Here is a 16,952-nt window from a genome sequence, read left to right on the forward strand (position 1 = left end):
AGTCTATTGTAAATCAGCTTTAGCGAACCTACTGGCTGAGTCAACCTTATGACCTACAGGCACTTGGGATGATTTATATAATACATTGATACCTGATTTATAAACTTAAAGAAGAATTTTTCTATCTTATATGGTTAAAGGAGTTTTATTTCTGTAAAATTTTATAACATTGTCCACATCTGTGACCTGTTTGATATCAGTCAGGGATCAGGACACTCCATCTCACAACAGTGAACTTAACACAGAGCCAGAAGGCCCACCTTGGGGAGGGTGCAGCTGCCTCCTACTCACCCCATTTCTAGGATGGCCAAAGAGGAGCACTCATAAATGAAACCTGAAGTTTAGTTTGTCCCTTAAGATGTGAACAAACGCATTTTATTCGGTGAGTTCAAATTACCCTTGTCCAAATGTTTTCTAAAGCTTCTTGGGATGATCCCTGAAGAGCTCTTTCTCCCCCTTCTCTTGACTCTGGCTGTGATGTGGGGCAGAAGCCAGCCAATGGGGAGGTGACTTCAAGGAGGAAGCAGAAGCCGACTAACAGGACTGGAGAAACCTTCCATTTCCCAGGTTACAGGGTGTTGACTTGTGCTTTAGTGCCTGTGATTTGCTCCTGTCTTTTCCCAAGAAGCTTCCTTTAGGTACAATTTGTCTCAGACAAAAGTCTTCTCCTGCCTTTCATCCTTGGTTTATTCTAGTCCTTCCTGTCTCATTGCAGCTTTTATGAGGAGGTGTTTATGGTATTTCTGTTGGTGGCAACATAGGAGTTGGAGTTTAGGAAGAAATCTGGTTTACACCTGGCCCCTTTTGAGATGGCTCTTGACTGTTCTCTGGGGCAACTTTTTTGCTTAAAGCCAGCTTTTACAAAACAATAATTATTTCTAGAGCCTTGCTACTCAAAGTTGGTCCATAAACCAGCAGCATCAGCATTACCTGGGAGCTTGTTAGAAATGGAGATTCTCAGAGTCCATGCCACACCTACTGAATCAGTGTCTGCTTTTGCACGAGATCCCCAGGTGGTTCGTGTGCACATGGAAGTCTGAGAAGCAAGGTCTGAATGACCCACTTTCCTGGCTGACTTGGGTGGTGTACAAAGAGTGACCACTTCTCACTCAAGCCTGTATTGATACGTGGAGTTACATTTCACACTTTGAAGTAGGGGGCGACCCTTTGTGTGTGTTTGTCCAGCACTCCAGAAAGCCTGTACATACAAAGTTTCCCATGGGGCTGCTACTTTAGGGACCTTCTGAAAAGCCCAATGGACTGTAGCTTGCCTCCTTCCATGAATTCCTTCTAAATGAATACATCTTTGTTGTCTTGAGGGCATGTTTTCCATGAAACAATTTGTCTGTCTCCTTGGGAAAGCATACTGCTAACTTGACATGACAGTATCACATATACTTCTGAGGCCTGTGGGAGCAGATCCTGTGGTAAGGGGGGCAGATGCATTGAACATCATTAATTTTTTAATTTTTATTTATTTTTAGAGCAGTTTTAAGTTTACAGAAAAATTGTGCAGGAAGTACAGAGGGTTCCCATATACCCTGCGTCCCCCTGCACACTGTTTCTCTTATTATTAACATCTTGCATTCATGTGGTACATTTGTTATAATTGATGACCAATATTGGTAAATTATTAAAGTCTATAGTTTACATTAATGTTCACTCTTTATGACGTACAGTCTTATGAGTTCTGACAAATTCAAATATTTATTTTTAGCAGATGAGCTAAAGAAATCTTATGTGGAACTCCATTTTATAAAATAGATAACCAAGTGATCAAGGTCAACATCACCAGCCACAAGTCATATTCATATCATGTACTCCTGACATGATGTGATGAAAAGGGTACTTCAGCTTTGTGGCCTCCTTCTCCAAAATCCACATAACCCCACTTTAATCATGAGAAAACATCAGACAAGTCCAAACTGAAGGGCTTTCTACAAAATAACTGACCCAAAAAGAAGTTTCTGTCAAGTCGATGCTGACTCACAGGGACCCTATAGGACAGAGGAGAACTGCGCCATAGGGTTTCCAAGGCTGTAAATCTTTACGGAAGCAGACTGCCACATCTTCCTCCCGTCCAGTAGCTGGTGGGTTCAAACTGCTGACCTTTAGTAGCCAAGTGTTTAACCAATGCGCCACAGGGCTCTTTAAAATAGCTGACAGTACCCTTCAAAAGTGTCAAGGTCACGAAAGACGAGGGAAGTCTGAGACACTGTCACAGACTGGAGGAGACTAAGGAGACAAGATGACTGAGTGCCGTGTGGGAATCCTAGATTGAATCCTGGAACAGAAAAGAGACATTAGTGGAACAACTTGTGAAATCTGAATAAAGTCTATAATTAATGGTATCGTACCACTGTTTGTTTCTTAGTTTTGATAAAGGTGCCATGATTATTCCAGATGCCAGCATTATGAGCAGCTGGGTGAAGGGTATACAGGAACTACCTGTACTATCTTTGCAATTTTTTTGTAAATCTAAAATTATGTCAGAATAACAAGGTTTTAAAAAGATAGCAAAAACAGAACAGTCCAGGTTAAAGTTGCCAGTGGGGTGCAGATGAGGGAGGAGAAGGAATCCCAGATCCTGTTTCTCATCCAATCACTGATTGACACCCCCCACCCCGACCCTGCACCCTTCATCCCACCCACTCTTAACCTCATGGCAGCCGTATGATGTATTTTAATTTTTTTAATAACCTTGTGAAGTGGGTTACTGCTCCCATTTTACAGCTAAGGAAACTTCAGAGAAGTGAAAATGTCAGGATCCAAACCCCAACTGCTTGGCTCCCAAGCTGGGTGTCAGGATCCAAACCCTAACTGCCTGGCACCCAGAAAGATGTATCTCTTTTTTGTGATCATTGTCTCTGTTGGGCAGCACCTGCTGCTTCTGTTTCCCTTCCTCAGACCCCGAAGGGAGTCCTTCTTTAGGAAAGGAGTCCCGTGTCCTGAGTCCCCAACTCCCTCTGTTATCTGGGTTCCACGATCCAACAACAATGCATTGTTTTGACATTTGCAGCCTTCATGCTTTTCCAGTCGAAGCGTGGGCCCCAATCAAGAGTGTGTCAGCATTAAAGAAGGTGGAAATCAGAACAAAGTCAAGTCCATTGCAAATCAGCTGCTGGCTAAGTTTGAGGAGAGCACTCTGAACCCTTCACTCCTGAAGCAGGTGAGTCATGTCAAATGCTCAGTGGACCTGCCTTCCTGGTGACCAGACCTTCTGGGAAGCCAGCAGAAATGTTCAGGCTAGTAGTGAACTTCAGGTATACTAGCCAGGCCTGGTTAAAGAGAAACTCAGGCTATTTCTAATCTCAGTCTACTTCTAGATCAGCTCTGCTGTTGTAGCATGAAAGCAGCCATAGACAATACATAAGCAAATGAGCATGGCTGTGTTCCAATAAAACCTTATTTGCAAAAACAGGCAGCAGGCCAGATTTGGCCCTTGGACCGTAGTTTACCAATGCCCGTTTCTAGATGAGAAGAGAAATCCATTCCCTAATTTGGTTTTGGTTTGCAACTATGAATTGGTTTGCAGTCAACATTGAGACGGTACAGCTTGGGGGAGCTTTTCAGATGCTGGCTATCTGGAGAGTACCATCTAAGCCCTTAGCAAGAAAACCCATTCAAACCAGGGAAAATTAAGTCACCATCTTAGTTCCATATGGGCTACGGGAATTGCACAGCCTCCCAAGTGTTCCCAAGCACCTCCATCTCTCCCTGTATCCTCGAGTCAGTTGGGAGGGCTGCTGTGTCTGTTGGGGATAAGCCTAGTCTGAAGGAGACTGAATGCTGTGGGTCAGGCTGCAGACTAAGTCTGACTTCTCACTGGCTCTGACTTGGAAGTTTGTGCCACATGGCCACTTCGCTTCCTGGAATTTCCTTTGGAATGCTGATGTCACTTGACAAAAGCTTGTGACAAGAGGTTCTGTTTTTCTTTGGAGAGCACCCAGTCATATAACAGAATTAGGCTCCTCAGGAGGAGGTGAGTGAGGTTTAGAGGCATTCGTAAATGTCTTCTTGATCTTTGCTGTGGACCATGTACCTGCTTGGGCTAAGTGACCTCCCCAGGATTCCAAGTGATTGTATTATAAGGGGGCCGTTTCCCTGAGATTTGTAATTCTCTGTGCTATTTCTCCATTGCCCCTTCTGGAGGTTTGGCCCATTTTAGTCCCTAGGTGTTGATATAGGCTTTATACCATCAGAATGTCTGCAGCATCCCTGCCCTCGAGTGGACAGGAAACTTCCTCATTTCCAGAAAGACTCCCTGGCTTGCCACCCTGGCCAGCATGGGCTCTGGCAGTGCCCACTTCATGCCTGTGTCTGAGCCAAAAGCAAGGCTCCCTGGCATTCACACATTGTCCATGAGGTGGGGACTCTAGGACTGGATGTCCACATGGACAGAGAGCCAGGGGCTCAAGTTTCCCAGCTGAACCCAGCTTGTAGGAGCTCAGCCCAGTGTCCACTCTGGACTTGAAAACTCTATTTCCCTGCTTCTCTCTCTCTCCTCCCTCCAAGTGTCTCTCAATCTGACTCACCTTTTCCTTCATGTTTCCTGTGACTGCTTTCTCGGACTCGCCTCTCTCCTCCCAGGAAGGCCGTGTCTCAGGGATAGGTAAGCCCGTCCTGTGCTCTTCCTCTGCCTCTCCTGTTAACCCTCGCTGCCCCAAGCCAAAGGACCCCACACCCAGCCCATCACCTCCTCTGAAGAGGCAGGTAGGGCTTCTCCCAGTGGATGCTGTTACAACAACTTTGTCCCAGAGGGGTGGGGCTCACTGGCTCTCCCTGCATTCCCAAAAGGGCCAATTGTAGATTCTCTGGTCAAGCGACATGACTTGAGGTCACCACTGTGATAAGTAAAAATAACCATGTATGCTCTCCATCCCTCAGCAGTCAGAGGTATTGATTAGCCAACTACCATGTTCTAGGTGCTATGTTTTCTTGGGGAAAAACAAACCATACCACGTGGGACATTTTGTGTGATGCCCCTTATGACACTTAGCTTTATTTGAAGACCACTTGAATAGGCTGATTTATAAACTCTGATGAAAAAATGGCAGTGATGGTGGAACGGGCTCGGGTGGCCAAATGGCTGCACCCCACTGAAGGGGCAAAGCTGGAATGTGATGGAGCCCTCTCCCTGGTGCCAGAGGACACCCACATAGGTTGGCAGAGAGGTTGCCAGTAGCTATAGACTCTGATTTTGTCCAGCCGGCATCTCTGGGTTTGGAATTTGAACAGAATCATTATTACTGAGTACTGTTTTCAAAGACATCTGGTCAGCATTAGGAATTTGGTATTGCTTCTGGCTGGTGGAAGTTGAGTGCGGTATGAATACAATGCAGGGATTCTTATGACTATGCGCATGAGAAGTACCTGGCGAGCTTTTTAAAAAATACCAATAGCTGGTGCCTATGCTCATTGCCATCGAGTAGATTTCAACTCATGGTGACCCCATGTGTTACAGAGCAGAACTGAGCTCCGTAGGGTTTTCTGGGCTGTAATCTTTATAGAAGCAGATCACCAGGCCTTTCTTCTGTGGCCTCTCTGGGTGGGTTCAAACCGCCAAACTTCCCATTAGTAGTTAAGCCAACTTGTAGATTATTAGTCAAGTGATTGTGCCACTCAGGGACCATCTGGTGCCTACCCCAGGTCATTTAAATCAGTATCTCGGGAGCTTGGGTCCAGACTTGCGTATTTTTTAAAAACTGCCCTAGATGGTTTCAATGTACATCCAGAATTGAGAACCACTGTTCTTTAGGTTTTGATTCAGTGGGTCTGGTACAAGACCTAAGAATGTATATTTTTAATGGGAATGGCAGGTGGTCAAAAGTTAACACCTGAGGCTAGTTTGGAATCTCACTCAAGTTGGCACCTGGTGTGCCCTTTGTCTGTGATCTTCGTGGGGATTCCTCACCATTGTGGTCTATGAAAGGGCTGCAGTAGGGAAGGAAGCTTGATTTCCCCTCTTTCCCAGCTCCCATCGGTGGCTGTGCCTGGGTATGTGCGCAGAGAGCTAAAGCAAGTGTCTGCTGGTGGCGAGTGCTCAAGCAGACCCTGGAGAGCCAGGGCCAAGTCAGACCTACAGCTGGGTGGGCCTGAAAGTCCTGCTGCCTGGCCTTCTACCTGCCAGGGAGCACTGGCCCTCTCCGGGGTGCTGCGGCGCCTGCAAGAAGTGGAGGAGAAGATTCTGCAGGTGAAAGACTCCTTCTTTGCCCTTCCTCTGTCTATGTCTGCGATGATTTCCCTTCCTCCCTCTCCCGCTCCCTCCTCTGCCCACGGTGGGTTCCTTCTCTTACTGTTCACTCCGGGTCTCCCATCTTGCTTTGTAGGGTGCGTGAGACAAAACCCCTGAACGCTTCCATCCCTCACCTCTCTCTTGGAGCTAACCATCATGTCTCTTGCTCTCTCTCTCTTCTTTCTCCTATCTCACCTTGACCACAGAAGAGGGCTCAGAACTTGGCCAACAGGGAATTTCACCAAAAGAACATTAAGGAGAAGGCAGCTCACCTTGCATCCATGTTTGGACGTGGGGACTTTCCGCAGGTAAACATGGGCTTTCAGAGCACCCAGGAGCCCAGGTGTTGGACATCCAGCCAGGTGACCGTGGAAGTCTCAGGAGCTTGATTTACCCCTTCCTCCTCCTTTCATAGCATGAGAAGCTATTTGTTTCTCACGCCACTAAAGAATTTGAGCTTGCCTCTAAAAAAGACCCAATGAGAAGATTCAAAATAAGGACAATGGGGAAACCAAGGCAGAAAAGTAAGCTCAAGTCAAAGGAATAGGCTACCATATAGAAATATATGCTATAGGAGCCCAAACAGTTTCTAAGTAGGCTCTGAGCTTCCTAAGGGTCAGTGCAAAGAGGGAAAGCTGCTCAGTTACCAGAATCACAAGCAAACCGGTTGCTCGTGATGTTTTTGGGCACAATGTCTGGAGTAATCTCCCTGTGGCTCTCATCAAGGAGATACTGTATGATGTGGTCAGCCACACGCTGTAACCTGGGCTCTGCTTCCCCAGTAGGCAACATCCAGCTTGGATGAGTGGCTGTGCCTTAGAATAGAAAATACAGCCCTCTCCAAGCCAGTTATTTATTGAAAACTTGCTGAAGAGGGTGACCTTACAAGGAGATAAAAGAGTTTATATTGAGATCCCGCATGTGTAAGATGCCTCCTTGCTTGCGGCAAGCCTTGTCTTTAAAGCAGATCTCCTCTGCTTTTCCACTCAGTCTCCTCCAGACCTGTGTCCTCATTGACGTGGAAGGTTGCTTTACACTGAGTTCATTGTTAGAGTTCACCTGGCTGCTGGAGGCTTGCGCAGTTGTCTGTGGCTGCAGAAGCTCCTGCTCTGGCTATCTGCCTCCGAAGTAGCACAGCTTCTCCTTTCCTAAGCTTTGCAAGTGCTGCTGCATACCACGCTCCAGAGCAAGGGTTTCAGTAATTAGCACTGGTGTCTGGAGCAGTCATAGGCAGAAACAGAATGGATCTGCTCAGCTATTTTGGTGTGACAAAGGAGCTGGAATAGTTGTAAAAGAATAAAGTGTAACCAGGAGCCAGATAGTCCTGCATAGTCCAAAGACAGAGGTTTCTGTTTTGTCCCAAGCCTTGGGTCTAAATGTCTTTCCTCCCTTTCCCGCCCCTCCCAATTGTATGGCATGTGGCTGCATCATCAAGGTGTGTATCGCTGTGCATTTTCCCTGGGATGATAATAATTTCCTCTATTTCTGTTCTGCACAGAATAAACTCTCTAAAGGCCTGTCTCATCCTCATCCTCCGTCTTCTCCCTCTTGCCTTCCATCTTCTGATCCAGCTGTTACTTCCTCTCCATCAACTACTGACTCTGCTTCTCCAGCCAGAAAGGTAGTTGTTCTAAATAATTTGCTCCCCCACCTTCTGCATGTCCTGAGATGTTTTCAGGCTCTGCTCGACCTGCACAGACAAACATCTGGAGCTTGACTTGGCACAGATGAAAGTTTGTAAGGTATCTTACAACAGTCCTGGAATTCGGTTTTGTTTTTGCATTAGCTCAAGCAAGATAGCAGAGCAGGGAACATACAGAAACTTGCCAAACAGTGCTTATTCATTCAGCAGGCATTAATTGGGTTCCCACCATATGCCAATCACTGTGCCAGAAGCCAAGGAAACAATGAGGAGGGTGGTGCAGCTCCTGTATTCACAGTTTAGATGGGAAACAGCACATTGATGTAGATATAAGCAATGTTTTTGCCATATGAAATGGCTGATATTTGATGGGTTTTGACCTACCCAAATGACAATTTCACAAGGTAAACCTAAGGCAATACCATGCATTAGTATCTGTTAGAGGTATAAAGGGAAAGATTGTAGGAACACAGAGGAGAAGCCTGAAAAGGATTCACAGAGGCAGGAATATGGGAGCCAAGTATTGAAGGTTGTACTGGAGGATTTTGCTAGAGAAAGGGTAAGGAAGGGTGTTGCAAGAGGGACTGGCATATGCAAAGGAAGGCAGGCATGACTTGCATGAATTGAATTTGGGGATAAAAATATTTATGAGGATGTGGAGAATGAGAGTGAAAGTGAACCCACTCTGCGTGCTAAGGAATTTCATTTTATCCTCTGGGTTATAGGGAGCCACCAAAGGATCCACTCCATGTTCTAGAAGGATGACTCAGGTAGTAGTGCAGAGGCTGGCTTGGAAGGGGAGACGAGGTGGGGTGCTAACTGTGGTTAAGTAGATCATGAAATGTACCATGAGCAATTGTTAAAGCACCAAGCAGCCCCACGGGATTCTGGCACACTTTTTATTTTTTCCACTTGTCCCCCTGTTACCTAATATGTCAAGAATAGTACCGGGTTGGGGACAGCCTCTGGAAAAGCTTGGTCTCTGGAATGGGTGAGCCTAAAAATGGGTAAGAAGCCAACATGTTTAGCTGTTGCTTGTGGGAATAGGTTTGACATCTCTTCCCTACCCAGGATGCACTTTTCTGAACGTACCCCGTCTGTCTAGTTCCCACTTAGGCTTGATGTACAATGCCAAATGTCACCACATCTGAAATACTGCAGGATTTGCTTCATGCTGTTAGGCTGATGCACAAACCAGCTGTCTGCTGTTGCATAAGTGGAAAATTAGGAGCTGCCTCTTGATGTGTAGCTGGAGTCCCATCCCCATTGACCGCCACCTCTATGGGGAGAAACATGTGGGTAGTATACCCAAGAAAGGAGCAAGGAATCTTATCAGCCCTGCCCCTTCCAAGGTCCCCAGTGTGGGTGAGAGCATCTGTGGAAGGACAGCAGGAAGTGATGTGCAGAAACACAAATACTTCCAGTCTTCACTTCTACTGAAAATAGCCATGGTCGAAATACCCAGCACCTTGTTCCAGCTCAGCCATTGGCCAGCCTTTTGACCTTAAGTCTCTTGACCTTTCTGGGCCTCCATTTTCTCATCAGTAAGATGGAGAGAGTGGTTCCTGGCTGGTCAGCTGTTCCCACACCTTCCTTATCTCTGGCCCACTCCCTCTCTGGCTGGCTGGGCCCTTTGGGTGGAGCAGTGAAGGCTCCCTGTCCTCCCTGCTTTTTTTCCATGCCCACCTTCAGGAAGATCTGGCTTGGTCACTTCTCTGTCAGAGTTGAGGGCAGAGATGGGGCGAGAAAAGCCCCATCTTTTTCAAAACTTCCCAAGTTCCCCAACTTGGTTTCAAGAAAGTGTTAGTTCCTCTATAAATCCCAGGCACAGGCAATGGCAGAAGTCAGCCTGCCCAGGGCATGTGGAGCCTGCTGGGGCTTGGCAAAGACACTTGTCAGTGAGCATCTTGACCTGAAAGCATGGGTACTTCTGCACTGGGCTTTTCAAGCAGCTTTAAACCATTGTCATTCATTAAACCAATGAGTGAACATTGATTCATTCAACAAATATTTATTGAATGTCCTAGGCTCTGGGGATATCCATCAATGAGCAAACGATTGTTCTTCAGAGGCACCTCTGGGTGGACACAAACCCACCAGCATTTTGGTCAGCAGCTGAGCATGTTAACCATTTGCACCACCCAGGAACTCCTTGTATTCTAGTAGGAGTAGATAAACAACCAATAATAAATATAATGTTTTAGAAGATAATATTTCTTACGGAAGACACAGAGCAGTTGTCAGGGATCTGGAGTGCAGGGGGAGGGTGGTGGTTTTAAATGGAGTGGCAGAGTGAGCCTTCCTGAGAAAGTAAGAGTTGAACAGGAGCAGAGCCACAGATAAGGAGATCAAGCCTGGGCAAAGACTGAAGCCCAGGGTTCCTATCTCCCACTCCATTCTTCTTTCCCTGTACAACAAAGGCCAAGTGCACACAAACCCCACACCCAGGGGCAGGGAGGGCTACGAATGAGGCAAGTTTGGGATGGCAGACCCCAGGTCTTCTGGCCACACCTCTGCAGCTTTGTTTCTTGTCTCTCCCAGGTTGTGATAGAACAATCACTCCCTGTTTTTTCTTGTCCTAGCCCCCAAGCCAGCCTAGGCCATCCGATGATGGGGTAATTGAGCTATTTTAACAGCCTCCTACTTATTAATTAAGGCTGATGTGCTTTTCCCAGTAAGGCTCGGTACAATCAGACTGCTATTAGAAGGGGCCACCCTGGGACACTGGGCAAGCCACTTGGTTTCCTGGGCCTTAGTTTCCTCATTTGTTAAAAGGACCTCGGATGGACTTTACGCTTACAGACCCCTCCAGATCTGACTGTGAGTCAGTTGCAGGCATTTGAGATGAGTTTCTTGTTTCAAATAGTCTTAGAAAACCTCCCCCACCCACCACTACCACCATGGAGCTTCTCTATTGATTCAGCACTGGGCTTTGCACATACAGAATCTGGCAGAATGACAGCCTCCTGGGAGGAGAGAACTGCCAGCCCCTTAAAGTAGGTGACGACTTGGTAACAGTTTCACTCAGCCTTGGTAGTGCATGGGGAACCTCTCCCTTGGAGAGAGCCTGGGGCTTTAGTGCTTCTTCCGAAAAGATCTGTGGGCTGCTGTCACTGCCCAGTGACCCAAATTTGCCTAACACAGGAGACCGGAGGAAGAAAACTGCACTTGGAAATGGATGCTCAGGCAATGTGCTTCTGATCCTGCCCTAGAGCTCTAGACCCCAATTCTGAGGATCCACAGGTAAACACCTCCTCTGGGAACAGAGCTGGCCAAACTTATCATGAGGAGCACAGATTACTCTCAGGGATGCAAATGTGAGTCACCAACTCCAAGAGATGAATCTGGAACTCTGCCTATAGACTACACTTGCCTGTCATTTAAGGGAAGGGCAGATTGACATTTTACCTTGTAGTTCTGAATGGTCCTGTTGAGCTTTTGGCCTGAGCAGCCACAGGGAGTCTTAAATGCCCTGACATTTCGGTCCCAGACTCTTCCCAGAGTTGATCATTCAAGGCTTTGGGATCCTTGTCTAGTCTTATGCCCCCAGCCTGCCCATTTGACTCATCCATCCCATCAAACCAGCCTTCCTGTAGTGGTATCAGCCTTCTATTAATCATTAATTATTTTCTTTCTTCAAGAAGGGAGGTTGCTGCTGTTTTGGCCCGTAGCATGGCTGCTAGCCATTTCCAAGGGTGGTGAGCTCTTGCAAGAACAAGATGGCAGCTGAGTGTTTGCACAGCTGAGCAATAGAGTGACTGCCTCACTTGGCTGGCAACTGTAGTTTAGTCTTCTTGGATCAGAACAATGTGCGTTGCAAAAGGAGCTTTCTCTACCCTTGGGGTTGTTTGTTTTAAAACTGGATTTGCAGGGTTTGCTCTAGAGATTTGCATATTAGAGGGAAACACTGGGAGAGTCTTGGCTGAGAGATCTGATTTTGTTTCATCAGGTACAGAGAGAGTTTATGGGATAGATCTCAAGACTTCCCCCCACCTGATTATCCTTCTCTCTGTCCTGGGGATAGAGCTAGGCTGGCCCTTTGGGGGACTTCTGTGTGCATCCCAGCTTGGGAGATGTCTTAGTCATCTAGTGCTACCATAACAGAAATACCACAAGTGGATGATTTTAATGAAGAGAAGTTTATTTCCTCACAGTCAAAGTAGGCTAAAAGTCCAAATTCAGGGCGTCAGCTCCAGGGGAAGTCTTTCTCTGTCGGCCTTCTCATCAGTGTTCCCCCGGAGTAGGAGCTTCTCGGCACAGGGACCCCAGTCCAAAGGATGCGCTCTGCTCCCGGCACTGCTTTCTTGATGGTATGAGGTCCCCCAGTCTCACTGCTAACTTCTGTCTTTTGTATCTCAAGGCATTGCCTCAGGATACAATCCAATCTTGTAGACTGAGTCCTGCCTTACTAACACAACTGCCGCCCATCCTCCCTCATTAACATCATAGAGGCAGGATTTACAATTTATAGGAAAACCACACAATACCAGGAATCATGGCCCAGCCAAACTGATACACACATTTTTGGGGGGACAGAATTCAATCCATTGCATTCCACCCTTTGGCCCCCCAAAATCACATCCTTGCAACATGCAAAACATGTTCATTCCATCAAATCACAGCCAAAGTCTGATCTCTAAATCCAAAATCCAAAAATTCCTCTTCATCTGTGAAATCTAGAATACAAGTTATCTGCTTCTGAAGGTACAATGGCAGAACAGACATAAGCTAGACATTTCCATTACAAATGGGAGAAATTAGAGGAAAAGAAGTGATAACAGGCACCAAGCAAGTCAGCAGAACACATTACATTAGCCCTCAAGGCTTTGAAAATAATCTACACAATAGCCCTGACCTCTAGACTCTAGGTATTGGCCGCAGTCTCCGGATTCTGAGTGGAGGCCCATCGGCCCTGGGCTTCAGCTCTGCCTTACAGGCCCCCTGGGACAGCAACTCTGCTCTCTTGGCTTTAGGCGCACCATTCTCCTAGTTTATCGAAGTGACAACTCCACCCTTAGAAACACCAGAGGTCATGGCTCCACCCTTTGAAACCCCTGAGGTCATGGCCATACCTTTTGAGACTGAGACAGCTTGGCTTCTTGTGTCCCTTGTCTCTTCAGCTTCTGCTTCCTGTGGCCTCTCGGCCCTCGGGCCTCACGCCCACATCTGCCCTGCTGGGGCAAGCGTTCCAAAGCTCTCTAGCTCCACCAGTATAAGTGCCTGGAGGCACCCCACTCCACCAGAAAGCCTTGTGCACACAGACGCTCAGCTCTCTCACTCTGTGGGTCGGCAAGCCTAGCTCCACCAGTAAGTGCCCAGAGGCACCCCACTCTGCCAGGAAGCCTCCTGCACACAGGCACTCAGCTCTCTCGCTCCGTGGGTCGGCTCCAGCGCCATCTCGCACTGGTCTCCTGGTTCTGCTGCTGTTGGTTCTCTGACGCTGCCACTTTTCTGCTGCCGTAGGTTCTCTGCTGCTGCTGGTCCTCTGTCACTGCTGCACGTCTATCGATTCACAGTTTTAAAACCACTTCCACATTTTAGGTATCTGTTAGAGCAGCACTCCACTCTCTCAGAACCAAATTCTGTCTTAGTTATCTAGTGCTGCCATAACAGAAATACCACAAGTGGATGGTTTTAATGAAGAGAAGTTTATTTCCTCACAGTCAAAGTAGGCTAAAAGTCCAAATTCAGGGCATCGGCCCCAGGGGAAGTCTTTCTCTCTCTGTCGGCCTTCTCATCAGTGTTCCCCCAGACTAGGAGCTTCTCGGCACAGGGTCCCCAAGGAGATTTAAATTACAGAGTGCTGGCATGTCTTAGGGAGGCCGGGTCCTGTAGGGAGAAGGATATGGGTTTGGAGTCAGACTTGAGTTGAGAGCACCAGTTATCACTGCACACCCTTGGATGAGTTACTGGACCTCTCAGAGCCTTAGTTTCCTAACCTATAAAATTGAGATGACAACAACTACTCCTGAGGGTGGTTGGAATAATGCAGTGACCAATACATGCGAAAATGCCTGAAGTAGCCAATAAATGTTCTCCTGCCCCAGTGAAGGAGAATTCCAGAAGGAAGCTCATTTACCTAAAATGCATGTTGATTCCTCTCTTTCTAAAGGTAAAGAAACCCCCTTTGGGTTTTCATTCCTGTCCCAGCCACTTAAGAATAGTGCAACTTCAGGTGAGTTAGGGCCTCCCAGAACCTCAGCTACCTGTGGTAAGGTGGATTATAAGACCCACCTCACAGGACTCTGAGGGTTAAATTAACATGATCACCACACAGTGCCTGGCAGAAGGGGACACAAGTCAGCAGATGTGGGCCAACACTGAGAAGTCACAATCCCAAAGGCCAGCGTCTCAGATCTGGGAGTTTAATTTCTGGGCCCCTCAAACAAGATGGTTTCAGTGACTTTCCCTCCTCTTCCTTTGCCCTGAGAATATAGTTGAGGACATAAGTCCAACAGCCCTGTCCTCTGGAGGTCTTCTCATCCAGGGACTCCTTGCTGAGCAAAGTCCTTGCCCAAGCAGGCCCAGGAGACCTCCTCTGGTCTTCAGGTTGGGTGGCGCTTTACCTGTTGAAACCTCCCTTGCACCTCCTCTCCTTCCTGTGGACCCTCAGGTGCCGAGGCTTTAGAAGCTCTGCTCTCATCCCTGTCTGACCCGTGTAGGGTGGCCTGATTCTCACAGCAGGCCAGATGGCCACAGGCCAGATGGCCACAGGTGGCCCAACTCTGTGAAGCAATGCAGCCTGGACACCTGGTATTCTTGGCTGAGTTCCAGGCCCTAGGGGAGAAGTTACCATTGTTTGGACACAAACGGGCCCAGGAGACTGCCTCCTCCTCCATTCAGAGCATCTGCCCTGTGCCAGGAATATAGAGGTGAACATGCCAGGATCTGTGACATCAGGGAGCACAAGCTGCGGGGGAAACGGGCCAGGAATATAGAGGCAAACATGCCAGGATCCCTGACATCAGGGAGCACAAGCTGCAGGGGAGATGGGCCAGGAATATAGAGGTGAACATGACAGGGTCCCTGACATCAGGGAGCACAAACTGCAGGGGAAATGGGCCAGGAATATAGAGGTGAACACAACAGGATCCCTGACATCAGGGAGCACAAGCTGTGGGGGAGGTGGGCCAGCTTAGGGTAGTGTTAGAAATGCTCCAACACCCAGGCAGGACCTTTGAAGTCTTTTGAGCTAAGAGTGACAGGATTGCCTTAGGAACTACTCTCCTTGTGGAGATCCAGTCATCTTCTGCAGCCTCTGGCATCACTGCTTGTGACAGGAGTGGTGTCGTCATGTTTGAATCTAGGTTGGCTCAGGGTGAAGAAGGCAGTGCACTCTTTCTGGGTGGGCCACGCTGTTCTTATTCATGAAGAGAGGGAAGCTAAGCATCTGAGGGTTCCCCAGGGTAAAGGTCACAGGTCTAGGCCAGTGGGCCATTTAAGAGAGGTAAAAAAGATGTCCTGAGATGTAAAAACAGTAGTGGTTTGGACTTATTAACTCTTTGCTTGTGTGACAAGCACCACGTTAGACACAGCCCAGATTCTTTCATGGCTCTTTTTTGCAACCCTATGAGGTTGGTGTTGGTCCTTCCATTTTACAGATGAGGAAACTGAGGCTCACAAAAGGAAAAAATAGTGTATTCAAGGTTAATCTAATGCAATGTGAGATGATGGCCACCCAAAATGTCCAACCATTCTAGCTTGTTCTCATTAATTAGCCGAAAAATAATTAGAATTCAAAAGAGAAAAAAGGTAGGGAGTGGAAAATTCTTCAAAATTGTAAGAATATTGAAAGATACATCCAAAAAAAAAATAAACCAAACCCATTGCTGTTGAGTCAATTCCAACTCATAGCGACCCTATAGGACAGAATAGGACTGCCCCATAGGGTTTCCAAGGAGCAGCCGGTGGATTTGAACTGCTGACTTTTTGGTTAGCAGCTGTAGCTCTTAACCACTGCGCCACCAGGGCTCCAAAAGATACATAAAGGATTGCAAAAGCAGTCCCATGGGGCTCCACAATTACCAATTCTTTTAAAAACTAGTAACTGGGAAATAATTATTTTTGGTCCAATAATCATTTTACCCAACTTCATTTTGTACAAATTGTTCCCAGTCAAATCGTAAGTTCTCCCCGGGAACACATGTGGCTTGTTACTCACATGTGTGAAGGCTCTCTCCTCATTAAGAACCTTTGGCTGTTGCTCTGAGGTTAATTAACACCAGGATGAGTTCTCTGGAACTCTAGCTTAGGACATTTCTCCACAAGTTGAACATCTCTGTCTTTCTCAGGATCCTGAGAACCTGGTAATTCCCCAGCTGGCTAGAGAGGTGCTACTCAAAGCATTGTTCATGGAGAGGTACTAGTCTGTGACACAATGAATACAGAAACTGAGAGTAAGCATTAGAAACTTTTAGAGCAATATGATATTGCTACACATTCAAGCGTGTGATCATATTTCTAGTAATTCATTTTTATTATATCCAGAAGTCTCAGGCCATATGGATTAGAGATTTTGAAAGAAAAAATAAAAAATGGTCTTTCATTTGGCAATTCCTCAAAAAGTTCAATGTAGAATTACCATGTGACACCCCCCTCCCAAATTCCACTTCTAGATATATACCCAAAGAATTGAAATCAGGAATTCAAATACTTGTACACCAGTGTTCATTGCAGCATTATTCACAGTAGCCTAAAGGTAGAAACAACTCAAATGTCCATAAACAGATGAAACCCAAAAAACCAAACCCACTGCCGTCGAGTCATTTCTGGCTCGTAGTGACCCCATAGGGTTTGCAAGGCTGTAAAATCTCTGCAGAAGCAGACTGCCACATTTTTCTCCCGTGGTGCCGCTGATGGTTTCGAACCGCTGGTCTTCCGGTTAGCAGTCGATTGCTTTAACCACTGCGCCACCAGGGCTCCTTAACAAACGAATAGATAATCAAAATGTGGTATATCCAGTCAATGGAATATTATTCAGCCATAAAGATAAATGAAGTTCTGATATATTCTACCACATGGATGAACCTTGAAAACATCATGCTAAGTAAAATAAACCAGACACAAAAGGACAAA

General features: G+C 46.8%; 1 protein-coding gene across 4 annotated transcripts in view; it reads left to right on the forward strand.

Moving 5' to 3' along the window:
- MICAL2 (microtubule associated monooxygenase, calponin and LIM domain containing 2) overlaps positions 1 to 16,952 on the forward strand; it is a 168,838-nt gene that overhangs the window by 134,314 nt on the left and 17,572 nt on the right. For 2 of the 4 annotated variants that reach the window (XM_023737297.1, XM_023737300.1), the window contains 2 exons: positions 3,020 to 3,169; positions 6,442 to 6,543. In XM_023737297.1, coding sequence (XP_023593065.1) covers positions 3,020 to 3,169; positions 6,442 to 6,543 — 252 coding nt within the window. Of the gene's footprint in view, positions 1 to 3,019; positions 3,170 to 4,590; positions 4,714 to 5,974; positions 6,194 to 6,441; positions 6,544 to 7,733; positions 7,857 to 13,989; positions 14,053 to 16,952 lie in introns of all 4 variants that reach the window. The other 2 variants (XM_023737310.1, XM_023737302.1) reach the window with 2 other exon arrangements.

The sequence above is a fragment of the Trichechus manatus genome, unplaced genomic scaffold (genome assembly GCF_000243295.1).
Source record: "Trichechus manatus latirostris isolate Lorelei unplaced genomic scaffold, TriManLat1.0 scaffold00006, whole genome shotgun sequence".
NCBI lineage: Eukaryota > Metazoa > Chordata > Mammalia > Sirenia > Trichechidae > Trichechus > Trichechus manatus.